This window comes from Podarcis melisellensis (genome assembly GCF_964234715.1).
Source record: "Podarcis melisellensis genome assembly, chromosome: 16".
NCBI lineage: Eukaryota > Metazoa > Chordata > Lepidosauria > Squamata > Lacertidae > Podarcis > Podarcis melisellensis.
This window is the reverse complement of record NC_138533.1, coordinates 15,236,950-15,262,699: the sequence shown is the minus strand read 5'-3', so window position 1 is coordinate 15,262,699 and position 25,750 is coordinate 15,236,950. Positions and strand designations below refer to the sequence as shown.

At 52.3% G+C, this 25,750-nt stretch overlaps 1 protein-coding gene and 1 long non-coding RNA gene across 25 annotated transcripts in view; one reads left to right on the top strand and one right to left on the bottom strand.

The window, feature by feature from the left end:
• The window catches only part of NRXN2 (neurexin 2), a 345,065-nt gene that overhangs the window by 145,695 nt on the left and 173,620 nt on the right, over positions 1–25,750 (bottom strand). For 16 of the 24 annotated variants that reach the window (XM_081892963.1, XM_081892967.1, XM_081892957.1 and 13 more), the window contains 10 exons: positions 25,379–25,540; positions 23,477–23,915; positions 21,890–22,273; positions 20,386–20,589; positions 15,229–15,255; positions 10,589–10,708; positions 9,465–9,849; positions 7,782–7,972; positions 6,934–7,107; positions 4,224–4,343 (listed from right to left, as the gene is read on the bottom strand). In XM_081892963.1, the coding sequence (XP_081749089.1) occupies positions 4,224–4,343; positions 6,934–7,107; positions 7,782–7,972; positions 9,465–9,849; positions 10,589–10,708; positions 15,229–15,255; positions 20,386–20,589; positions 21,890–22,273; positions 23,477–23,915; positions 25,379–25,540 (2,206 nt within the window). The remainder of the gene's footprint in view (positions 1–4,223; positions 4,344–6,933; positions 7,108–7,781; positions 7,973–9,464; positions 9,850–10,588; positions 10,709–15,228; positions 15,256–20,385; positions 20,590–21,889; positions 22,274–23,476; positions 23,916–25,378; positions 25,541–25,750) is intronic. The other 8 variants (XM_081892964.1, XM_081892969.1, XM_081892966.1 and 5 more) reach the window with 3 other exon arrangements.
• Positions 576–2,652, top strand: LOC309358912. The gene is made up of 3 exons (XR_014163668.1): positions 576–639; positions 1,354–1,468; positions 1,795–2,652. It is a non-coding gene; the product is annotated as an uncharacterized lncRNA (long non-coding RNA).

Genomic DNA, 25,750 nt, shown 5'->3' with positions numbered 1-25,750 from the left:
GCCTGTTGAATGTCTGGTTGCCAAATTGGGTGTGAGAAATGCAGAGCCTCTGCCCGCAAGCAGTGACAGAGCAGAGCTCATCCCACCCCTTTCCTGCCTCTGACCGTTTTGGAAAACTGAGCCGGCAGCTCAAGTAGGAGCTTCAGAGGTGGGGAATGAACAGAGAAAGGCTGACCCCAAGATAAGAAGACTCAGTGGGTTGGGGGGCTCTGGATTCTGAGCAACATCAGCATCACCTGAATCCTTTCTCTAGCCTGCTCCTCCCTTCTGAAGTGCAGCAGAGATGACAGAGCCTTTCCTGTAGTGGCTCTTTGCTTTTTGGAATGCCTTCCCCTTAGAAGGCCCACCTGGAGCCGTCCTTACTTTAACATTTAGGCACCAGGCCTAGGCATTTCTACTTTCCCAGTCTTTTTAACGAACTGCTAATACAGTATGAGTTTGACTTTACAGCCTCTTTAAACTAGCCATTACATCTTTCAATTTGCTGCTTTGATTTGATGTACTGTATTAGTTTGCATGCTTTTAAAAGCACTATTATAATTTTATATTGTGCTTTTGCTTCTTACCATTGTGTTAGGCACCCTGGGAAAAGACAACCTATACTGAAGGTGCAAGATGTAAATTTCAGATGTGGATAAGGTAAGATAGATAACTATTCCCACCTCATAGCCACAGAATCTAACCAAAAGTAACAAAAAACTCCATTTCCAATGTTCCATTTCCAATGTTCAGGCTGTTGCGCTGTTCCTTGTGTATGCACATGTGTGCGTTTGTGTATCACAAGTCTCTGCCCACAGAATGCTAAGTAAATGTTGTGTGTGTGCGGCTTTTGTGGGTAGAGAAGTTGAGGGCTCTGTCACAAATGCCAAGGTGGGAAGACCTCCTACCTGGGGCCTGGGAGGGAAATGTGTGGCATGGTGCTGGGTAGATTCAACTCCTCACTCAGCCATGAAGTTCACTGGGTGACCTTTGGCCAATGACCGGCTCTCAGTTTCTAATGTATGACACCTTGAGCTCCTTGGACAGAAGATGCATATATTCTCCACCCTATTTTTTGGCAGAGAAATATGCTGGAGGCAGTGGCAGGGGGATTTTGCAGCTTGTTCTTAGAGTTATTGTGGTGGTAAATTTCTCCTAATCATTTCTTGGGAGGGGCTGGCAATTAGCAGCGGCAACAGCACAAGCTTTGTTTTGCGAATCCAGAAGCCATTTTGCATCCCCCACGATGCCCAGGACCAAGTGTCATTACAGGGCATCGTGGGGGACACAAAATCCCAACTACCAGGCCTGCATGCACAAATAAGGTGGGAAATATCCTGGTGAATATTTGACTAAATGACCCTTTTCTTCCAGGCAGGGAGGAGAGGCAGAGGCTTGCCAAAGGAAATTCTCAGAGCATTTAACGAAAATGTGTCTCCTGACAAACTGCAGCCCAGCTCTAGCCTGGGAAGTTTCATGGGTGGCCAAGGTGAGGTTGTTTGCCCAGTGGCTTGAATGCATTTAACAAGGACCACAGGATGCCCCCCCCACAACTACCAGCACATCCTCTCTGGCACCAGTAATAGTGTATGCTAGGCTGGGGGGTGGTGTGGGGAGCTGGGTGTCAGACTCCAGGTGGGCAATGGTATGACCTTGGGGTGCTCAGCTTAGTCTTGGCAGGTAAGAAGAGGTTGGCAGCTGATTTTTTATGCTGTTTGCAATGCTACTCTTGTTAGTTCTAGACTTTCAAAAAATCTCTGATTTGTGTGCGACTTTAGCAATGGGACTTAAGATTATGTTCCTGTTTTACTACAGTCTTCCTCAACCTGGTGCCTTCCAGATGTTTTGGATGACAACTTCCTTCAGCCCCAGTCACTACAGAGAAATAGACCAAAATGTCTGGGGCACCAGGCTGCAGCGCTCAGCAGCAGCGAAGTAAAGGCACTCTGCACATACAAGGCATTCTGTTTCCTGGAGAGATGCACCTAGCAGAGAAAACAGGTTCCAGATTAAGCCTTGGCCTGATGTGCTCTGGCTCTGTTGAATTCACCAAGAGTTCTTGAGGCAGCAGCCCCTGGCCTTCCCCCCCAGGAAGCTCTGAGAAGGACCAGGAGAGGTTCCCATAAACCCCCCCACAAACCTCCTTTCCCATCTTTCACTTCCATGGCATGGCACAGAGGCAATTGTTTGTTAAAAACTGAGCAAGGGAACTGTCAAGATGAAAACTATGCAGAAGAAATATGGTTCTCTCAGTGCTGGAGAGGGAGCTGTTCCCTTGCCCTTCCTTCCCAGCCACTCCTCAGAGAGTCTCCCTTAAGGCCTGCACTGCTGCAGAGATACCAGCCAAGTTAAGTACCTTCCGCTGCAAGCACAACCACAAGGAGGAAAACCCCCAGCGTAGAACTGGAATGGACCCCAGCCCATCCAGCCAACAGGGCAGTTACTCCCTAAGGCCTCCTTGCCAGGTACCCACCAGAAAAGCCCACCGTCATCCCCCCCCCAGGCAGAGAGACAAACCCCCTCCCACTGCTCAGCAGCTCTCTTGAGTACAGATACTCCCCTGCCCCAGATTGAAACCTCTCATTCTCCTGTCATCTCAGCCCTTTCGGCTGCTCTGTCTTCCACAGAACAGGGTGGGGGCAGCTGGGGTGGGGGGTAGGATGGTCTGCCCTAGACTACCAGCACCTTGCTTTTTATAGCGAATTTTTCAAAGATGAAAATCTGCCGTGCATCACATACAGAGATAATGTAACAAAGTGAGATTAATTATAGTGCATGGTGACTGCCAAGTGGCAGCAGGGTTTGCAGAGGGGCTACTCTGAGAAGGGGCGAGGGGGAGAAGAGATGCCATGCCCCCACCAGGGGACTTGTCCTCCCTCAACCTGGGAGGGCCCTTACTTTGCCCTGCCCACCCAGGCCCCTTTTCTTTCCACCTTTGGGTTCCAAGCTCGAACCTTAGTCCTCCATGAACTTTTGTGCCATATGTTCCTTGCTCCCGGCAGATATGATAACTTGGGGACACCCACTCTCCCTCCCTCCCAATTCCTCTACTTATCCCACTCTGAGACGCTGCCTTTCTGGAGCATCTGGTTGCAGACTCCACCCTTATGAGCCAAAGGCAAACCTGGTACAGGCGGCGGCAAAAGAGATCAATCTCACCTACAAATATTGGTGCAAATTCTCAGGCGGATGAGACGTTCCACCCAACCCAATACAAGACCAGCCACAATTATTTGAGAAGCTCAGCAATGAAACGTGCTGGGGTGTCAGGGTGTGTGTATGTGGCTTGTGCAATTCAGTCGTAGTGGTGCAGAGTTCACCTTCTGGCTCCCATCTGTTCAGTGGGGCAGAGGGGGTGTCACTGAGTGGGGTGTAGGCATTGCCATCTTCACACAGTTCTCAATGCTGAATCCCCCCTTCCCTCATAGTCCCCTTTGCCGTTTGGAAGGTTCTTGAAGCAAGGAAGACACTTGGACCCCTAATTCCCCCATTTGCCCTAGTGCTGCCCTCCGCTGTGGCAAGAGGTACAGTCTCCCTCTGCTGTGGGGCAGTGAAGGTTGTTGCAACTCCTTCCCACTTTTCCGCAAGGGTGTGTGTGAGGGTTCGCGTTTTCAGGGAGGGTTGTTCTCTACCGTGTGCCATGTGACTTTCTCCTTCCTGCCCACCCTCGCCTCCTTCAGATTATCTATAAAGTGTGAACTTTAACTCTGGAGACAAAGAGATGACTCGTTTTCCACTGATACGCATTTGTGGAATGCACAAGGCATTTTAATAATAACCTGACGGTGTCGCTCCTAATAGTGAACCTCATGTGGTTTCGCCAACCGCATGCTTGCTTTTATTCCTTCGTTTTGTTCGGTCTCATCTAGCCACGGGTACTGTGGACCTTGAGAAGCTTCCTGGGTGCCCCCGGGTGACAAGACCACCAATAGACACACAAACATCCCCCCCCCCGTTGCTCCCCTGGGGACTCGACTGCCCTCTGTTCCCTATCCCACAGAGCAAAAGGTCTTGAGGAAGCAGGCTGCCAGAGGGAGGGAAGGCGGGCAGCACTGGGCCCACTCCCCAAGGGGAGGAGGAGGGCTCCAGTCTACAAAACGCCAGCCCCAGTCCAAGTGGCGCTACTAGTTCATTGCCTTGCTCAGTGTCCAGGGTGCCCTTGGGGTTAATAAGCTCCACCTTTTGCCCCTCCCCTCCCTCCCTCCCTCCCTCCCTGCCACTCCCATCTCCCCCCTCCTACTCACGGTCATTGCACACGGGGCCACCATATGAGGTCATGGTGCAATCGCAGGTGTAGCCGTCCCATTGCTGAAGGCAGACGCCCTGGTTGGCGCAGGAGTCCTCCGTGCAGGTGGTGCTGGGACCTAGCGGGAGGGGCCAAAGAGAGAGAAAGCAAGAGGGGGAGACTTCAGGGCTTTCAGGGGTTCCCTAGTCCTCCCTTGCCTTGTCTGCCTCTGCCTACCACATGGCAGGCCCTGGAAAGCATCATCGCCACCATCACAGCTCGTCTAATCAGCTGACCTCTTCCTTGATTGGCTCACAGTTGTTACGTGGGCAGCTGGCCTCCTCTTTGTGTGGGGCTGCCCTTGAAGATGGCTCAGGAAGCTGAGGCACAATTCTGCAGCCCCATGGCTGACTGGGGGTTCCTTCAGACTGGGTGGGGTTTTTTTTTGTGGGGTGGGGATATATTCTGCATTAGAAGTGGATTTATACTGGGCCTTCCACACACTTTTCCACTGTATTAGTTGTTCTGAAGTGCTTGCCTATTTATTAACTTAGAGGCATTTATAAACAGCTTAGTATTTTTAAAATATCTATATGGCAAACAATTTTATTTTGTTAAAAAAAACTAAAAGAAAATCAATACCATTAAAAACCAAGAAAAGCAGCAGAATAGAAACAGGTGAGAGCTTATAAAAGGCAATAAAGCAGAACTCCATGGGATTCAAACTAATGCAAGAGGGTTCCAGCCTTGTGGGTCAGGAAAAGCCAGGAGGTAAAGTTATGTCTTTATAAGTATCCCGAAGCCAGTGGAAGGGAGTCTGCTTCACGCAGGGCAGAGAGCATCATGGCAGCATGCCACGTGCGGGGGCAATGGCGGGAAAGGTCACTACCCTGTGGTGTTCTCCAGACTTCTTTCGGGTAATCTAGTCTCTAGTTGCTCAGGGCTTCAGCTGTTAACAACAAGGCCTTAAATGCTGGCCTGGTAGCTGAACGGCTTCGTCAGAACAGGTGTAATAGGTGCACATCCAGGTGCTCCACTCAGCATCCTGGCTGCAGCAGCAGTCTGCACTAGTGAACAGGAGTCTGCTGGTGCAGCTGCTAAGGCAGGGCTCCTGTCCACGTTCCTTCCTCCATGTTCTGCTGCTGCATGATTGCCGTATGGAAGGGCACCTTTTGCACCGCAGCACAACGAAAGCAGGACCAAAAACAAACCAGAGCATGGGTGGTGTAAGAAGTTACGGGATTTCCACAGGACTTTCTGGGACATGCACTCGTCGGAAGCAAAGCAGCCTCTCTGCCTGCCCCCCCCAACTGCAGGCAGGTATCACGACAAACTGCCCCAGGACCATCATGAACACAAATCATCCTGAATGCACAAGGGAAAAGGACGTCTGGAGGGGCCTGAAGACAAATGAGGAAAGGTTACACTGACTGGGACATTTTAGTTGAGGAGAGAGGTGAATGAGGGGTTGTGAACATGGGAGGGAGTATGTTATTGCGCATGGCATGGGGAAAGTGGCTAGAGAAAAGTTTCTCTCCCTCTTGCCTAACACTAGAACAGGCATAGGCAAACTCAGCCCTCCAGATGTTTTGGGACTCCCATCATTCCTAGCTAACAGGACCAGTGGTCAGGGATGATGGGAACTGTAGTCTCAAAACGAGTTTGCCTATGCCTGCACTAGAACTTGGGGATGGGCAATGAAGCTGAACGTCAGAAGTCAGGACAGACAGAAGAAAGTCCTTCCTCACGCAGCTCAGAGCTAAACTATGGAACTCCCTCCTGCAAGATAGGCACTAAAAGAGGATTAGACAATTTCATGGAGGATGAGGCTATCCGCGGCTACTAGCCAGGATTGCTATGTTCTAGCTTCCCAGTCCTAAGAACACAAGAGGAGTTCTGGTGGATCAGGCCAAAGGCCCATCTAGACCAGCTCTCTGCCTTAGAGTGCTAGCTGATATCCTGAGTGGGGAAAGCTCTGCAGCTGTCCTGCTTGTGGACTTCCCTCCGGCTTGCCACTGTGAGAAACGTAAAGTGGGACTGCATGGGCTCCCTTTCATCTGATCCAGGAGGACTCTGGGGAACGTCAGCAGCCACCCCTCAGCTCTGGTGCACCAAAGGCCAGTTCAAGGTGAATGTGATTCTCTTCAAAGCTCTTAGCAGCACAAGGATGTTCCAGCTAAACATATTTAGAAAGAAATACTGCATTTGTGCATTCTTGCTTTACTGCAAAAATGAAATGAGGGTGTTGTGTGTTTTTTAATGCAAAACCCCAGCTTGGGGGTGGGTGGGAGCGGAGGCAAGGGACCACAGAGCAAGGCCTCACAAGAGCAGCCCACTAGGAATGCAAATAAGGCTTCGCTGCCTCCCAGACGCTATCCCCTGCCTCCGTGGCCTTGTCGCCAGAGTCTGCACGGGGCTGGCCAGCGCTGCAATTACATCTAAAGTCAGAAAAATTGCTACTCAAGCCTTGAAAATTTGGGAGGACAAGAAGGGAGGGGCATTGCTTGGCAGAGCCACTGTCTGGATGACAAAGTTAATGGAAGAATGCAAATTCCAGAGGAAACAGCCTTTTGAATTAAAGGAAATGAGCACATTTTTTAAAGAAAGAAAAGCTGGGTCAGGTGTGAGGGGAAGGAATTTGAAACAGAGAAGCAGCAGAGGAGGGGAGTGTGTGCTTAACCCGTGCCCTGCTCCAAATCAGACCTGGCCCACCCTGCACCCCCCCTTACCATCACAGCCCCTCTCAACGTGCCCGATCCGGTGCAGGGCGTCGGCGATGAGGTCCGGGAGTCGGCCATTGAGGTCCACGGAGGCCAGGCAGCCCTGGAAGCCGTCCCGCGAGGCCACTAGCTTGGGCAGGTTGTTGAACATGTTTTTGCTCAGGCCTCCAATATACAGCTCCCCTGCAAGGTGGAACGAACACATGAGGGGCCCTGAGACCCCAGGCTGCACCTCCCAGTTCACCCCCTGCCCCACAGCAAATGCCCAAAGTCCTGTGTGGCTGTGTGTGTTTTGGTGGTGGGGAGGTATGACCATGGTTGTGGTTGGAGAAAAGGGAAGCTGGTCAGATCCAGTCAACTTAAGAACTATCAAATCAACACTTGAGCATAAAAAGATGTCACTGCCACAATGCAAAACAAGCCCACCAAGTCTAAAGAAAGATGAGAGGCAGCAGCAAATCTGCATAGGCCAAGGGAGGGGAAGGGTGTGCCTGCTGGACTGTCCTGGGGAGCAGATGCTCTTGGCTTGGGGCATCATTGCTGCTGTTTTGTTTCATTCCTGAGCAGCCAGCCACCACCCACATAAAATCAGACCAACAAAACAGGGCACCTGCCTAAAATAACAATAACGGGATGCTATAAATGTAGGCAGATTAAAACTGTCCCCCACCTAATTTGGCAGCACAGTGCCCCCTAGTGCCACATAGAGGAGCTGCGAAACGTGTGTCCATTTCAACAGGGCAGAGGGGACTGGACCTCCACTCCAAACGTACCAGCGCATTCCCATAAACTGCAAGGAGGCTGCCCTCTAGTGCCAAGCGAGGGTATTGCGAGCCAGGCCGGCCTGGTAAGCTCACCCTTGAGGTCCAGGTTGCGGGCACCGTTGGAGTGCTGTGTGACGGTGCGAGAGTCAATCTTGAGCGTGTGCACGTTGTTTGTGTCGCGGGACACGATGACGTTGTGCCACTGGTTGTCGTTCACCGGCTTGTCCGAGTTCCCCTTCATGAGCGAGGGCCCGTTGCCCAGGTCAAAGACGTAGTGGATGTACCTGCAGGAACAAGCGGGATGGGGGTGGGGAAGGCAGGGAGGGGATCAAAAGGGTTGTCCAGCCTGACTTCACCCCCCCCCCCCGGCAGGCAGGAGAGCCTTCCCAGCACCAGCCACACGTGACAAGCCCTGAGTCAAGCCCAGTCCACCAAGCACATGGGGTCGTCCACCAGTGGGTCCTGCATTTCCTGAATGCCTGGGATTGAATAAAGGAGCCTCTCCCCGGACACACAGCAAGGAGGGTGTTGGTTTTTCAAGATTTCCTAGATGTGTGTTTGTGTGTGTGCATTAAGCTGTTCCCAGCTTAAGTGGCACAGCTCCCCCTTCACCCCCTGCCAGTGGCATAGCACCCGGGGCAAGGCAAGTAATTTGCGCCCCCTAACCCTACCCCCCAAATGTTGCGCCCGGTGCGGTCGGCCCCCCCTGCACCCCCCACACTATGCCACTGCCCCCTGCTGCCCCCCTCTGGCAAATGAGCAGCAGACATGGTTGTAGGCAGACTGCAAAATAATGAAGAAGTGGCAGCCTCTTTTCTCTATGCTGGCTGGGAGGGGCTCTCCAAAGTCTCACCTCCTACCTGGTCCTTCTAACTGCAGGCAGCAGGGACTGAATCCGGGACCTTCTGTATGCAAAACATCTGTGTCCCCCCCCCCCCAAATATTCAGAGTGGCTTCTAACTGGAACTTAGCCTGAGGTACCACTGTATTTGGGGTCTCCTGGGACTGGCAAAGTACTTAATTCGTTCCGGATGTCCATTCTTAACCTGAAACTGTTCTTAACCTGAAGCACCAGTTTAGCTAACAGGGCCTCCCGCTGCCGCCGCGCCGCCAGAGCCCAATTTCTGTTCTCATCCTGAAGCAAAGTTCTTAACCTGAAGCACTATTTCTGGGTTAGTGGAGTCTGTAACCTGAAGCGTATGTAACCTGAAGCGTATGCAACCTGAGGAACCACCGTAAGAGGATTCAGTCAGGGCCTGGAGAGGATGAAAGCAACTAGCGTGCTGTGACGGTAAAGAGTGTCAGACCAGGACCAGGGTTCAAATCCCCTGCTCGGCCATGAAGTCCACTGGGTGGTGACTTTGGGCCAGTCACTGCCTCTCTCAGCCTAGGCACCTCGCAGGTTGTTGAGGGGATAAAGTGTGGAGAGGGAGAACCCTGTATGCAGCCTGGAGCTGCTCGGAGGAAAAGTGGGCTAGAAACGTACGTCATCCATCAGCGAAGTGGGTGAAGCAGGGAAGGAGATCCTGAGGAACCAGGCAGGGCCTTTGTGCAGGCATCTTGGCTGTGCTGCCTGAGGCAGCAGGCGAGAGGGGGCAGCACTCTGGCTGACAGGTGGGATTTCTAGGGATGGTGTACATAGATCTTGCTCATGTTGCTGGGCGGGGCTCCTGGGCCAGGAGGCGGGGCTTACAGGTGTGTGTACGGGAGGTCATTCTGGCTAGGTCTGGCAGGATGTGGACAGGGGCCCCCAGCGCCCCGTTGTGGACCCCTCACCCCTTGACAAGCTCCACCACGATGAAGTCGTTCCCGTTGCCGCTGTTGAAGAGGATGAGCCCGTCGGTGGCCGTGGTCTTGAACTGGAAGAAGAGGTGCATCGAGGCGTAGGCCTGCAGCATGGCCAGCGCCAGGTAGCTGGCTTTGCTCTTGAACGTGACGGGGTCGGCGATGATGCTGCGCAGGCCGAAGCGGGCGTTCAGCTCACAGTAGCTGATGTCCCCGTTCTTGCAGAGGTCCATGTAGGGCATCCCGTTGAAGACCAGGCTGCTGAGGTGGCCGATGAAGTTGGAGGGCACCACTGAGATGAATCGCCGCTCGGTCATGATGCCCGTCTCGATGTTGTGGAACTCCAGGCGGGTGTGGGCGCCGGCCATTTGCCCTGCTTGGGCCAAGCACAGTAGGAGGGGGAGCACACTGTTAAAATGGAGCCAGGAGGGGGTGCTGGGCAATAGGCGGGGGGACAGGACACACGGTTGCCACAAGATCTCAGGCCACGGCCAAAACGGGGACAGAACTCCCCTGATCAGGCTGGGCAGAGCTCCTTCCTGCTCACTGTCTCTCTTGAAGCAAGGAAAAGCCTCTCCTTTCCTATTGGCGAGTGGTGAGAACTGGACCAAGGAGAGAAGGGAAGCAAATGGACAGCATTTGTTCCGCACCGTACACTCAGTGGCTCTCTGCCCTCTCAAGGGGATACTTAGCCAGGCCTGGAACTCTGCCCCTCTGCAGGCTGGCAAGGTTCCTGCTCCTTGCTATGGATTCCCCACAGCCCCTCCATACACTCCCAGTCCAGACCTGCCCACTCAGATACTGCTAGCAGTCCCTCTCTCTCTGTCAACATTGGCAGCTCCTAATCTGGATCACCTGCCCAATGTGCCCCCTAGTGGTCAAACTCAGACACGGTCCCTCCTAGCCAGCTACTCCCAAATTCACTCAGTGCCACCTGGTGGCAGAAACGGAGAACTGTCAGCAACAATTCTGGAAAAACTGCTTGGAGTGTGCAGGAGAACACACCCGCCTGCAATGATGCCAGGATGTTGGCTCTTTGCAGTCCCAAGGACTACCTTCTTTCTCCCCGAGTGCTGAAGCCCCTTAGCTCGGGCCGGCGGCCTTCCTCGGCTTACCTTCCACAGTGACGTTGTCCACAGAGAGCTGCAGGTTCTTTCCGCGCCGGACCACGCGGACCGTGTGCCACTCATTGTCGTTGAGTTTGTGACCGGCAAAAAGGGTCTCGGGGCCTTTACCTGCAACGGGGCAGGCAGGGTGGCAGTCAGGGCAGGTCCGCTGCGTGAGTAACAGCCCCACCCCTGCAGAGGTGAACCCCTCAAAGCCTCGCACAGGGACCCAGCCCAAGAATTAAAGACTCCCCCCCCCAGTTCACCGTATCTTTTCACCCTTGCAGGCACATGCACACTCCCAGCACACAAGCCCAGCCATTTGCGTGGCTGCAACTGTCCTGTCTCACACACTCGGTCGCCACTCCTGAATCGTACACCCCATAGGGCCTCCATCCTATCCCAGGCAGAGGGAAGCTGAGAGGGTCAGAAGGCAGCCGGACCCATAGAACAGGGCCCATCTTCACTGTCTTGGGTGCCCTTCTTGGAATCCATGGGCAGTATGTGAGCTCCAGGTGTGTAGAAGGGGAATAATCACACCCAGGCGTCTTTTGGCGTGAGAGCCTGAGCAAAGGACGATGGCTCAATCCTAAAGTTCAACCCTGCTGGCATCACCAGGTAGAGCAGGGAAAGAGCCCCAAATGCGAAACTCTGGCGAGCCACTGGTGCCGTGAGTGCACACAATACTGAGCAAGATGGACCAGCTCACTTTTAAGGCAGCTTCCTCCATCCCTTTATTCTGAACGGTGAGGACCAGAATCTTTATTTTAAGCGGAGGTGACACAGCTCCACAGTAGAGCACCTGCTCTGAACACAAAGGATCTGGGGTTCAATAACTGGCACCTCTAGATGCAGCTAGGGAAGACCACAGTCTGAAACCTGGATGGCTGTTGCCAGCTTGCAAAACAGGGAGATGTCATGCTTGCTGGATCTACTTCGTCTTTCACTTGAACCCCACGTCCTTCCAACCAGGCCAAGGCACACACAAGAAACAGGGGCTTCTCTGAGCCGGGAGATTCATTTTCCAAACCAGAACTGAATCGGTGGAGTGTGAGGTTTTTTTGTTGGTCCTGCTGTTGTAAAAGATTTTGGAGTCAGAAGCCCTTGGTGACCTGTTGTAAATCATCCAGAAATCTGCCAGAAGATCCTGATCTACCTTCTGCCCATCCCAGCTGCGTTGGCATGTTGACCAACAGCAGACGGCCACTTCCTGCCATGAGAAGGCCAAAGGACTGATTCTGGGACAAGGAGAGAGGGCTGAATCCCAGGACCTCCTGACTGCCAAGCTTGGGCTACAGGAACTCATTCAGAGGCACAACATCCACCCTCTAAGGCAAGCATGCCGCCCTGGCAAACAGCTGAAGCCTAAGTGGCTGTGCACCTTTTATGGTTGTCCCAGCCTGCAATGTTCCTCCTCAAACTGAGAAGGCTGCCCTTTACGATAACATTGATAAATGCTGCTCTGCAAGCCATTATTAATTGCAGAGAGGCAGAAGCAAACTCAATCCATCCAGAAGCTTAAGAACAAACACAAACAGTGGAGTCCTGCAAGGACTAAAAGACCCCCAGGGGCTGCCTCTTTCCACTGCCTCTCTCTGTTTACCTGGTCATGGACACCACCTGTTGGCCAAAGTGAGCACTGCTAGCGGGTGCTGCCACCTGGTGGCTAATCCAGCTACAGCTATAGCAGCAGCAGCAGCTTCTAAAAGCTCATGCTGCCATCAAGTGGAAGAAGATGAGTACTGCAGCAGCCAGGGAAGGCCTGTGAAGCTCTCAGGTACTGAAAGGAAACCAGACTTCTTGGGTGCTGCCACCTCTTGGAGGGATTCAGGAACAGCACCTCCCAGACCACTCTCCAACCCACCCCAACTGCTTCCCCTCCAGACTGCAGTTGACTCTGGTGTTTTGCATCTGCATATGTTTATACATGCGGATACTTTTGCAGCATGTATGTTAATACATGCAAATAACATTCCAGGTTCCGAACTTTTAAGGCAGGGGGCAGTGGGCCAAGCGGACCCCCCACTCAACCCCACCTGCTCCAAGACAAATTCTATGCTGGCTTTGCAGCGGGGGTCATCTTAGCTCTCCTGACCCCAAATATCCCAGTTCCTGGGAGCTCTCCTGCTAAGGAAACCCTCTCCCAGCCCCCAGGATTGCAGTCTTTCCTGGGTGCAGTTATTTAACCCTTTCCTCCCTGCTGCACAGAGTGTACTCACATCTTTTCTTCTCCAAGCCATAAACCCCAAAGCAATACAAAATTTTCCTGCCCCTCAGGCCACTAGATAGACCAGCTCTTGTGAATGCTGCAGTCAGCCAGGATCCTCGACTTCGCTCCTCAGCTCTCAGAAGGAACCAGAACCTTCTGGACCGAAGGGGTGTGTGTGGTTCTGTGGTGCTTGACTCCAGCGAGGAATCAAGGGGCTTAGGCCTGTGGTCTGTGAGCTTGAGGATGTGTGAAGGAGCAATTAATGAGCACCCCTGGACATGAGCAGTGATTTTTACCCCCATCAGCCCCCTCCCCCAATTTTGGCTCATCCATAGTTCCAGTGTGTTTGTTCTGGGCACAAAGATTAAATCCTCGTCTCCAAATGGAGAGGGCAGAGGCTGAGGTTCAGGATGCCTGAGTTCTCTCCGCAGCCTATTTTTTTAAAAACACTTTTTAAAAAAGTATTTTGATTCTGCTTTAGATGCATTGCTGCTGGCACTTGCAGATGGACCCATTTCAAAAAATAAACACAAGGATCACCTGCCCTCTTACTGAACCCTGCTCCCCACTTCCATATGCCTCAGTTTCCTTTCCCTCTCTCGTTTCCAGCCCTCCTTTGCAAACTGGAAGCCTGGATTGATTTATGTGAGAATCTGCAGGCCTAGAAACTCGCCTGCCTTTGAGTCACGATCCTGGAAGTTGTCAGTGGAAGGAAGCCAGTGTGGTATGAGAGCCAGTGTGCCATAGTGGGTAGAGTGTTGGGCTTGGGCCTGGATGAACAGAGTTCAAATCCCCACTCAGCTATGAAACTCACTGGGTGACCTTGGGTCAGCCACTGTCTCCTCACGAGGTTGTTGTGAGGGGGGAAAACTTCTACAAATTTTCACTGCCCTGCAACATCCAGCCCCTCACAAGTCCCAGAGCTTGGAATTTGGTTGTTGTGGATCCCAGGACCTCCTGCATTAAGGCTTGCACAGACTATGGCATCACCCACCCCCCCAGTTGTCCCAGCACAGCTCTTGACTATCAAAGTGCATTTAAAAGTGTGTGCTTCGTGAAGATTATGATTAGACTGAACAAGCTGACAAGTGACACAGAGCAGATATGGAGGGGCTGATTTTGTCCCTTTATCCGGATCCCCACTAGAGCCTCTTGCCAAGTTCCAGGGGGCTGCTGATTTGTCTCACGCAGGGCAGGGGGCTGCTGATTTCCCTCCATGTAGAATGGAGGGAGATTTCCAAGTTGTAAAATCATCGTTCTGCACCGAGAGCAGTTAAAGTGTTTGGAAACAAGAGTTGCACAAACAGCAGGTGAGTGTCCATGCCTGTCTTTCCTCAGCTGCCTGTGTGGAGCGCTGGGGGTGCAAAGGGAATCCCCCCCCCGGCCCGCTCCCTTCCCCAGACCTGATTGCTGCTCAGATTGAGACACACCCCTTTAGCACCGCCACATCGCTGTCATGAACCAGGCCAGAAAAAGCTGGGGGCTTCTTCCCATTACCTGAAGTGTGCAGGAGATATTACTCTGGGGGTCCCTGCATGCCTCCTTCTCCAACAGCAACTTATCGACTCCGCTTTTGTTTCTGTAAATTTTCACTACCCTACAAAGTCCCCGCCTCCCCCTCAGCGATGCTGAACTCTTTCTCTTCTCTTTTAAACCAGTCCTCAAATTACGGGAGAAAGAGGGGAGAATTAATGAAATCCACAAGTTCCCACCCTTTGATGACTGCCTTCAGTTTTAGGAAAATCACACCACCTTGTAGGTAAGCAGAGACATCCAAAAATGGAATGTAATCTGAGAACTGCCCAAAATCCCATTTCTTCCATAGGAAATTCTCTCAAAAGTTCCAGGAATGGCATTAAGGGAAAAACTCAGTGCCCCTCACCTCAAAAGGTGTGGTTAAGAGAACCCAGGCATCCTGGCTGTCAGCAGAGATCCTCTGATACTCATCAGAGGGGAGGAAGGGGCTATTGTTGCATGTTACAGAGGGGAGAAGGTATTGGGGTAGGTGGGCTCATCTCTATGTGAAGCGACCCTGGAGGAAGGGGAGCATGAGCACATTTGGCTTCTGCTACTGACCAGCTCCTATAGGCTTTAACAGATGCTCATCCTGAGTGTCTACAGGAAGGAAGAAGTTCCATGGGCTTGTTCTGTCCTGGGGACTGAAGAGAGAACCCTTTGGAGCACCCCTGTGTCCTGTGCGCTCACACCCTCTCTCTCTCTCTCTCTCTCTCTCTCTCTCTCTCTCTCTCTCTCTCTCTCTCTCTCTCTCTCACACACACACACACACACACACACACACACACACACAGCCTACCACCACGACCACCTTTTTCCTTTAGAAAAGCAAAATAAAATAGACACTGCAGGATTAAAAAGAATGAGTCGAAGAAGAAAAAAAGGGAAAAAAGAAATATATATATATATATATATGGCAACTTACTGGGGTTACAGCCTATCCTGACACAGTCTGAGACGGGGGGCCGGGGTGGGGTTGGGGAGAGAGAAGAGAACGAGACAGTTTTATATCCTTCAAGGTAACGTCTGCAACCAAACACCCAAAAAAGAAAACCAATTCAGCCCACCATCTGGGGACAAACGCACGACAAGGAGGACACTTGCCTCGGCACTGGGGAGGGGTCTGGGTGGGTCTGCCTGTCCTCCTGATCCGGCCCAATGCTGCCTCCCTATTCCACACACCCCACCACCTCCACCAAAAGGATGCAATTGCAAATATACCTGGGTCTTTCTGTCTATGCACAAACCAGCCGCTGGTCGTTCTCCTGGGGGTGGTTTTTCTGAGTGGGAGGCCTGAGTTGGTGGCCCTGTCCCTCACTCCCTACAATGCCTTGATCCACAGGAGAAGAGGGGAACCTCAGAGCTGGTCCTCCAGGCCTTTCTCCTCAGCCCTCCGGGCTCCTCCAGGCCACTGCCTGCTTCAAAGTGCTTTTGTGTGGCTGTGATCCTTCCTCCTGCTTGCAAGGGTGGAGAACCCTCCCCTGTTTGTACAGCTGAAATATAACCTACTCCACCAAGGTAAGAGTCACATCTGTGGCCCTGCACACTTTTTTTGCCTCTGGCCCACCACTGGGATGCGGCCCCCAGGATGTCAAACACAAGGGAATGTGGCCCTCGGGCTAGATAAGTTCTCCACCTGTGATCTGGGAGGTCTCTCCCCCCCCCCCATTCTTCAGTTGACAGTTCTGTTGCCCAGGTAAGGGTGATCTACAAATCACCTGAGCCTCTTTTAAGTTTTTATTATCTGCAGTTCTCCTGCACCTGGGTGGTGTGCGCATGTTAAATATGAGTCTGGCCCCTCCTCTTTCATTTTGTGGTCTGCACCCCACCCCCAGGTCTGCTACTGAGTCACATTTGGGCTTCAAACCACGGAGCCTGCCTGCCGCTTGGTCTGATGGCCACCCAACCCGTCTTTGTAATATTTGTAATATTTGCTTCATTTCTCAAGGCAGAAGATTGCCTTGTATTAGAACCACTTTAGGGTTTTTAAAAAATCTTGTTTAAAATCTTAGCACCAAACAATATGGGATCCAGGAGATCTGTGAACAATCCCTTTTATTTATCTATTTTCATTTATTTTTAAGATGCTGCTCTCTCTGCTAACTTCCATGTAGAAACAGGATCTAATGGGTGTCTTTTTTTTTTTTAAGCCGCCTGTACAATGAGATATAATTATTTTGGTTAAAAAATAAAACTTGAAACTGAACCCTAGAAGTGTAGAGTTGGAAGGGACCCAAAAGGTCAACAAGTCCAATCTTTTATTTTTATTACCACTATGATGTTTTTTTTCCTACAATCAAGTGGTATATAAATTTTATAAACTAACTCAGGCTTCCTCAACCTCGGCCCTCCAGATGTTTTGAGACTACAATTCCCATCATCCCTGACCACTGGTCCTGCTAGCTAAGGATCATGGGAGTTGTAGGCCAAAAACATCTGGAGGGCCGAGGTTGAGGAAGCCTGAACTAACTAAATAAAAAATTAGGTATTTCACTTTTTTGGGTAAGCCACCCTGTGGTCTCTTGATGAGTGGTATATAAATTTGATCAATAATCAATCATCATCATAGCTAATGAACCACAGACTTCAGATATATATTATATACATCTTAGTGGGGAGGATGGGGCAGTGGCCCTAGCAGCCAGATTGCTGAAGGCCCCCCTCCATTTGTCTGACTGAAACCAGATCAGCAACCTGAAGCTGCTATGAAAAGGAGGCCAGGATCCACATCACAGGGCCGTTTGCCCCTCTGGGACTGTATTGTCTGTATCAGACAATTGTGAGCAAGAGGAGAGGGGAGTTATCCCTGAGTTTCTGGACACAAGGTGGTATTCAACTAAGTTTTACTCAGAGCAATGAACGTAACTAAGTTGAACAGAACTGAGCTGAATATCACCACACACTATTTGTGGCCTGGGACTGATGACATTCACTGAATTGTGGACCTTTATCCATATGCCTGGTCCTGGGGCTTCTCCACCAACAGACATTAACAAACAACCTCCCCAGTATGCAGCTGGTGTCCTGGCCCCCACCCACACTGCCCCCAGGCCTTTTGCTACATACAGCACTCAGAAAGGGGAAAGGGCTGGTTTGTGCATAGACTTTTGTGCTTCCATTTTTTGCTTCTCAGTTGCCTGTCCTGTTCACCTGTGGCTCCTTCCCAGCCTCCCCTGCTTGCCCTTTGGGATTCCTCCTCAGTGCTGGCAAGTGGCTACCTTGTGAAGACCAGCTGTGCAGTAGGAAGTAGGGCAGCCCTTCCTTCCTCTCAAGCCTGAAGCTGTTGACTGAGAGGGAGGGGAAGGGCTGAACCCACAGTGGCAATGCCCTCCTCTCCCCTTTCCCCAAAGGTACTTCCCAGCACAACGACACCCGGACAGGTCTTGCCCCCGGCACCATCGCCAGCTCCTCTCCAAGTCAGACCCTCTTGGGACCTCCAGAAACAGGAAGAACAGCTCCCACAGTTGTTCTGACTGGGGGAAGGGTGTGCCTGGCAATTCCTGGACATCAGGGTCATGGCGCAGGCACTGCCCCGCTCTCGGTGCTGAGGGCGGGGCTAGCAGCACTGCCCTCCTCCCCAAGAATCGCCAGAGCACCCTTCATGGACCAGTGCCTCAGGGAGAGGTAGGTGGAGGAGCCCTGTGAGGGGGAGTGTCCTTTTGGTGTGGGCAGAGGGTCACCCTTGTGCTCCTGAGTCCTCTGCAGACTCCAGGGCATGTCTGCCAGTGGGGGGAGAGGGGCTCTCCTCCTAGTGGGGGGGCATGTGGGTGGGGAGTCCCCGTTCCCACAGGCTGCACAGCTGGGCTTGGCGTGCGTCGTCAACCGCAACAGAAGAGTGGATGCAAACAGTCACAGGACCAAAAACCCCTCTCATGGGTGGTAGGTAAATTTCATGGAACAAAAGCAACCCCCCCACCCCAGGCAGGAGGAGGGATAAAGGGAAGGGAGGCCCAGGGAACAAAGAGAGGGGTGGGCACCAGGTAAGTGGATGGGGGCACGCATGGAAGGTGGGAAGGGGGGTCATGTTGGAGGGGAAGGGAGGCATTTCTGGGGTCTTTGGTCGCCATGGCTGTTTGCTCTGGGCTGGCCATTCATGTCTCAATGAAGGGTTGAAAACCAAGGTGGGCAGGGAGGAGAAAATTACTGTGCTTGGGTCTTTAGAAAGATGAATGGGGCTTTCTTCAACCCATTTCTCGCCTGGACACCGAAGAGGACAAAGTGGGGAAGGCACGAGGGAGGGAGGAAAACTCCTGTCCCTCTCAGTCTCCATGGCTGGCTAAGTCAGGCAGGGAAAGCAGGCCCTGGTTTTAACAAAGAGGACCAGCCTCACCACCATCTCTGGTCCTCCAAGGCTGCTCCAGGGAAAAGGAGGGAGCCCATCTTCTTCTTCTCCCCAGGCTGGGAAGGGGCATCTTTCCAAAGACCCAGCAACAAAAGGGGAGAAACAGAGAAAAAGCCCCAGGCTTGGCTTCCATGTAGCGTCCCCACCTTCGCCTCACCCTCTGTGGAGAAATAAGCTACGGGTGAAAAACCCCCTGTGTTTTGGAAAGCAAAATCCACACAATTGTGTGTGAGAAATCTGCATGCAGAACTTGATAGCGCTGCAGCTGAGCGCCCGTGAGGATGAGCTAATGTACAGTGATACCATGGTTGCCCAATGGCTTGGCTCCTGAACACCACAAACCCGGAAGTACCGTATTTTTCACTCTATAAGACACACCCAACCATAAGACGCACCTAGTTTTAGAGGAGAATAAGAAAAAAATATTCTCTCTCTCTCTGCGCAGCGCCTCTCCAGTGAAGCGAAGTCAGAACAGCAAGAGGGATCGCTGCACAGCGAAAGCAGCGATCCCTCTTGCTGTTCTGGCTTCTGGGATAGCTGCACAGCCTGCATTTGCTCCATAAGATGCACACACATTTCCCCTTACTTTTTAGCAGGGAAAAAGTGTGTCTTATAGAGAGAAAAATACGGTAAGTGTTCCGGTTTGCTAACCTTTTTTGGAAGCCGAACGTCCGACATAGCTTCCTATTGACTGCAGGAAGCTCCTGCAGTCAATCGGAAACCGCACCTTGGTTTTTGTACGGTTCTGGGAGCCGAATGGACTCCAAGAATGGATTAATTTGACAACCAAGGTTCCACTGTATTTCATTTCTGGCTACCAATTCTACATTTAAAGCTGCAGTTGTATGCCTATGGAGACAGGCACGCAGGGAGCCCCAGTGAAGAAAGTAAAGCCCACCAGGGTTGGTATGGCTGCTCCTCAGTAAAGCTGCACAGTTTTATAGTCCATGAGGCCCATCAAACGCTGGACAGCCTTGAAACACACCCTTCCAAATAATCTTTGCTGTGCAGCCCAGACAAAATCCATGATGGGCAGCCTTGTTTTTGCAGGCATCACCCACGACATTGTGGACATCCCCATCAAGTATAGCACAACCTCCCTCTGCCACGTTCATCCTCAGGAAGAGGTTGGGTGAATGGGCAAATCCACTCTTTGGGATGGGTTCTGCTAGTATCTCCATGGGAACCCAGCCTTCTCCAACTTTCTGCCCTCCAATGTTTCAGACTACTGTATAACTCCCATGAGACCCAGCCAGCAGGACGGAGGTTGATGGAAGTTGTAGAGCAGAACTTCTAGAGGACACCTGGTTGGTGAAGTCCAGGCTAGCCTGCCCAGCACAGATTGGTCAGAGAAATGCCTGTTGCATTTGATGGATCTTTCACCACAGAGGGATAACTATACGAATTTACTCAGGTGTAGCTACCCCTGGTGTGCGTCTGTCTGTGTGAAAGGCATATGAACGATGAGAAATTGGTAGCCAAATGAAACAATTTTGCTTCAGCACGATGCAAGAGTTCCCAAAAGCTATGTGGATTTTGCATTTCGATGGCATGAAGATTCCTCCCTGAGAAGGACCCCCTGAGGAAACACGTGTAATGGAGCCTGCCCACCCCCACCAGAGCGCCGTTGCTGTGTCTGACCACCCTCTAAGGTGTTGCCTGCGCCCCAGCACTGCCTCAGGGGGCTCTCTGGGCAGACGGAGAGGAAGAGATCCTGCCGGGTTCTGACCAGCTGGTTACCTAGGTTGACTGTGAGCTTCATCTGGCCCCCATCGAGCTCCAGGCGGAGAGTGTCGGCCGACTCCTTGGAGGTGGTGGCCATCATGAAGCCGTAGGCTCGCTGCGACATGAAGCGGAGGGAGACGTCTTCAGCCTCGGTGTGCATGACCGTCGGCAGCATGATCTTCATGTACATGCTCCCATCATAGCTCAGCACTGTGGCCTCTGTTGGTGGGGAGGGGAGACACAGAGAGAGAAGGGAGAGGAGAGAGGATCCAAGAAAAGGAAGAGTGATTAGGAACAGGCCAGGCTACATGTCCACCTCACCCACTCCAGGGGAAGCTGACATGGGGTCCTCCAGAGACTCTCAGACTACAACTCCCAGCAACCTCAGCAGCCAGCACGGCCAATGGCCAGACATGATGATAGCTGTAGCCCATAGAAGGTGCCACACAGGCTCCCCCCTGGTTTGGAGGAGGCTCTGCCCACCCCCGTCACCTGATCACCCCTGATTCTTTCACAGTGGGAGATTCAGCCAGAGATTGAACCAGGGGCTCTTTGCCTGCAAAGCAAGGGCTGCACAAGGGGAAGCAGGCTTGGAGGAACCTCAAGAAGAAGAAAATAAAATCTTTGGGGAGGGAAGGAAATATTCAGAGCCCTCAAAATAGCCCAGTGAGGACAGTGCATGCTCTGTGTGCAGAGAATGCTGAATTGCAATTCATGGGGCAGGAGCCTAGAAAACCAAAGGTGACATGGGGGGCAGTTTGGAATATTCTGGAAGACAGCATAGCTGGCTGGCTGGAAGCCTGAAGAGGGGCACACACTCCTCTGCAATGCAATATTTTCTCCCAGGTCCCCCTGCAGATTGGTCATTTTTCATGTGGGTGGTTCTTTTAAAAAGGCAGATAGCAAGAAGGTGCATCCCCTGAAAAGATGCACCACGATTTCTCTGGCACATATGGAGGAAAGTGCCCTTTTCATGGCATGCCAGGGCCAAGTGTGAAGCATCAAAAATGCTGCTTGTTTCAGAGTGGCAGCATTAAATAATAACAACAATACAACCCACTGGGTAAGAATTCTTTACAAGCCCCCCAGCCACTCAGAGACCTTTCCAGTTTTGCAGTTTGATGAGTGGTTTGCACATGGACCAATTCAGGTTGCACCATGAAAGTGGAGGGGGCAGACCCCTCGGGCAACAAAACCAAGAGGAATGTTGCAGCATGAAAAGTGGTGAGGAAATGACCTGGAAGTCAGGGGATAACTTCAGGCAACATTATGTAACCTCTGTTCAAACAGGATGAATGCTCAACGAACGAGTTGTCTGAAAGAGGCTCTGGTTACTGCTTGGGCCAGTCTTTGCCCACCTGGTGCCCTCTGGGTGCTTTGGCCAACTTTGGGCAAGCATGGCCTCCCTTCACCCCTCTTGCACAGGGCCAAAGATTTGGCTCATGCTGAAGCTCAACAAAAGGAAGCTCAGCTGGTTCTGGCACTCCTTCTGCCTCCTCTGGGCCCTGGGCCCCCTCACCTCTCTCGCACAGCCGGCCCAGGTAGCCGGTGCCCACACAGTCGCAGATGAAGCGGTTCCAGCCCTCCCGGCAGAGGCCTCCGTTGCGGCATGGGGAGCTGCTGCACTGCTTCAGGGTCTCTCGGGAGCAGAAGCTGGAGACGCCAGCTACGCTCTGCACTTCGGCCAGGCGCCGCACGTCACGGCTCTTCCCGTCAATGAAGAGGTCCCTCACACAGCCCACGTAGCCATAGTTCAAGAAGGCTGTCCACACCTCAGGGGGCAGGATGAGGTCCAGGCGGTTCTCAGGAAGCCCCCCGAGGTACATCTCGCTGTCCAGGTCCAGGATCTCACTCTCCCCGCTGGCCAGGAAGGGCGTGCTGCGGCTGTTCACGGAGATGGAGCCTGCAAGGAGGGAAAGCAGGAGAGGTCACCCCACAAAGTCTGGCTCACTGACTGCCCCCCAACTGACACTGGCATCTCTCTTCCTCTGGGGCTGCATGGCCCAGTCAGAAAAACTATGGGTACAGCCCTCTCATTGTGCTATGAAAAGCAGCAGGTTGGTGCCCCCCTGCCAAGCCTGCCTGCTGCCCACCTACACCTCCCCACCCCATGCATCAAGGAAAGGATAAGAAATCCAGCCTAAATAAGAGGGGCCAGCAGGAAGCATCCCATGAGGGGCTTTAGTGCCCCAAGACCCCTCTTCCTTGAGAGGAGGCTTGGGGAGTCCCTTGCAAAAGGAAGGCTGGGGCTTAGTTCATCATTAGGCCCTCCTCTCTCGTTGAAGTGAGCATGCCCCACTTTCTCCCAGTGCCCCCCCATAGTTTTTCCTCCCTTGCTTCCCACTGGCTTCTTTCTTCCTTTTTGTCAAATTTTTATTAAATTTTTAAATCTCTAAATATATACTTGATTCCAAATTTGTCATACATTTCTCTTTAAACTTTGACTTCCCCTCTTTCCCTCTGTGCTGTTCTTAATCCCATGCCCTTTACATACTGCATTCTAATAAACATTTCACCTAAGACACATTCTTCCATTTCCACCACTGCTCATATCTGGAATCCTGCTCATGATTTCATCTATTTTTTTCCAGATATTCCAAAAGGGGCATCTCTCTTCCTACAAGATTCTCTTTCTTGTAGGTTCCCAGCAGTAAGAAGGCAATCACTGACAATCACTGTGCTGCAGCAAAGGGAAGTGCTGCCACCATCCCTCTGGGGAATGCTGCTTTCTCTGACCCTGTGCATAACTCCCCTCCCACTTTATATGCCAGTGAGGGAAGGGCAATTGTTGCTGGAAAGCACCCAACGCTGTGTGACACCCCAGTGGCCAAGGAGTCACAGGCAGCCTATGGGGTCAGAGGCGGCAAGGTACCTTGGAAGACCAGCTGCTGCTAGTAATGGGGAGCTGTGGCTCTCAGGTCCTCATTGCGGGCTTCCCAGAAGAGGCAGCTGGTGTGAGAAGAGGGTGTTGGACCAGATGGGCCCCCTTTGCTCTCATCTGGCAGCCAGGCCCTTCTGATGACCCCACCCGGCTCCAAATTGAACAGGACCAAGATCAGGCACAAGCGCGTCCCCGGCACCTGAGGTGGCAACAGAGCCCACTCACCCTTGCGCCCGTCGCGCTGGAAGTCCACATGGCACCACTCGCCGTCATTCACCTTCTTGCTGCTGGCCCGCATCTTGATGCCCCCTGAGCCCATGTCCAGCAGCAGGTAGAGGTAGCCGTCGAGGAGCTCCATGGCAAAGTAGTCAGCCTTGTGCAGGCGCTCGGAGCGGCCCTCCTTGGGCGGCTGCAGCCGGCCGTGGCTGAAGAGCAGCAGCCCGTTTGGCTCTGTGGTGCGGAAGTCAAAGGAGATGGAGCCCGTCTTCTTGGTGTTCCACTTGGGCAGTGAGATGTAGGCCTCGGGGGACTCAAAGGTGACCGGGTCGAGGGCTGCCACATTCTCACAGCGGAAGACCAGGTCCCCATTGATCTTCATCTTGGGGTCCCCTTCCTTGGCCAAGCGAGACAGTTCCAGCTTGAAGTCATTGTTCTTATAGACAACCTGCAAAGGGATCGGAGAAGCAGGCGGGGTCAACAGGACACGGTGAGCTTCGTTACACCTTGACATGAGCCAGCTCTCCACCATCTTGGGATTTGACAGAGAGAGAGAGGTGAGGAGGGAAGGAAGATGTGGAGCAACCAGGGAAGGTTGCCTGTGGATTTGTTTGACATGACCTGTGGAGTCCTGTGATGCCAAAGGTTCTTTGTTTGCCTCTCAAATTTGACCATGTTTTTTTTAACCCTAATTTTAAACAATGGGGAATTTAACAATGGTCACACATACTTTAGAACAATGCAGAACAGCTGATGGTAAAGCCGTTGAGAAGCAATCTAGAGGGCTGTAGTTTGGCCAATTTGGCATGTGCTCCCCCTGCTCTCAGGAGGGTTGACCAGCGGATCACTTTGACCCTTGGTGCAGGGTCAGACTGGGGAAAACCCAGCGGGGCTCAGGTCCCCATGCAAACACAAAGCACACTGGTTTTACCTTGGGCCATTGATTCTTCCTCTCAGCCTAAGCTACCTCACAGGGTTGATGTGAACATAGAAGGGGAGAGAGGGGATTCTGTCTGCTACCATGAGCTTCTTGTGGAGTGAGTGAAGCCATAATGCAATCCCACAGTTTCTGAAGAGAAGCCCCTCTCCACTGAGAATATGAGGGTTGGTCCACACTTACCTTTCCTCCGTGCTTTCCAGCCACAAGTCTGCGCTCCATGTTTGAGCGCTCTTTTTTTAATTATTCCTCTGGAGCTTTCCCTGCACAAACCTGCTCTTTACCACTGCATCAGAGCAAATGGCAATCCATGGAAAACCCAAATGGCTGTTTATTGTGCTTCAGCTTTAAAGAGCAGGTTTTGTGGGGGAAGCTCTGAGGCTAAATAATGAGCACTTGGACACAGAGCTTCAAAGCGTGGACCTGTGCCTGGAAAGAGCGGGGCAAAAGGTAAATGCGGATAAGCCCTGAGTACACACACTGAGGATGACTGAAATCACCCCAAGTTAAATATGCGTAAGATGTGACTGCACAGTATTTCATTTGCAGCCCCAGGAGATGCTCTGTTCCCTAGACCAGCTGTGGGAAACCTAAAGGGGTCGTCCTGGTGCTGTAGGATTCTAGTTCCCATCTGTCCTGACCATGTGGCCAATGGCCAGGGATGCTTCTGCCACTGCTAGGAGCTGGAGTCCACCAATGTTTAAGGACCAAAGGCTCCCTTCGGTTCTACAGCATCAACTTTGCACCTGTGCAAGAGACCAAGGGACACACAGAGCCCTTCAATCCTTTCCCCCTCTTCCCAAGATCCCCACCACATCCTCTCTGAGGGTCCCCAAGATGGAAAGGCAGCTTGTTTCATTTCCCAGCAAGGAGACTCCTTACGTCAAAAGTAATCTACATACGCTCTATGGGGATTAACCCTCCAACCCTGAGCCACCCCAACCCACCAGTCCCAACCCCACCCCACGACTCACATCCTTGAGACATCCCATGAAATTGTTGCTGACGGGGGACCCGGGCAGGTCGGCCGTATTGGGGCTCCCCCCAATGTAGAAAAAGTCGTCCGAGCCCAGCATGGTGTAGTCTTCCTGGGTGTAGCCGGTGGTGGTGAGGATCCCATCCACAGAGATGGTCACCTGTCCGTCGTGAGCGCAGGGGTTGGGGGGAGGGGTCGGGGTTGGGGAGACAAGGAGACAACAGAGTGTTAACCAACGAGGGATCTGGCGGGGAGAAGAGGGGAGATTTGGCAGGGCAGGGGAGAGGAGGAGCTGCTGACTCATTTTTATGTCTGATTGTCTTTCTGGAGAAATACCGCACTTTCATTCTGATGGAGGGTGGGAGGAGAG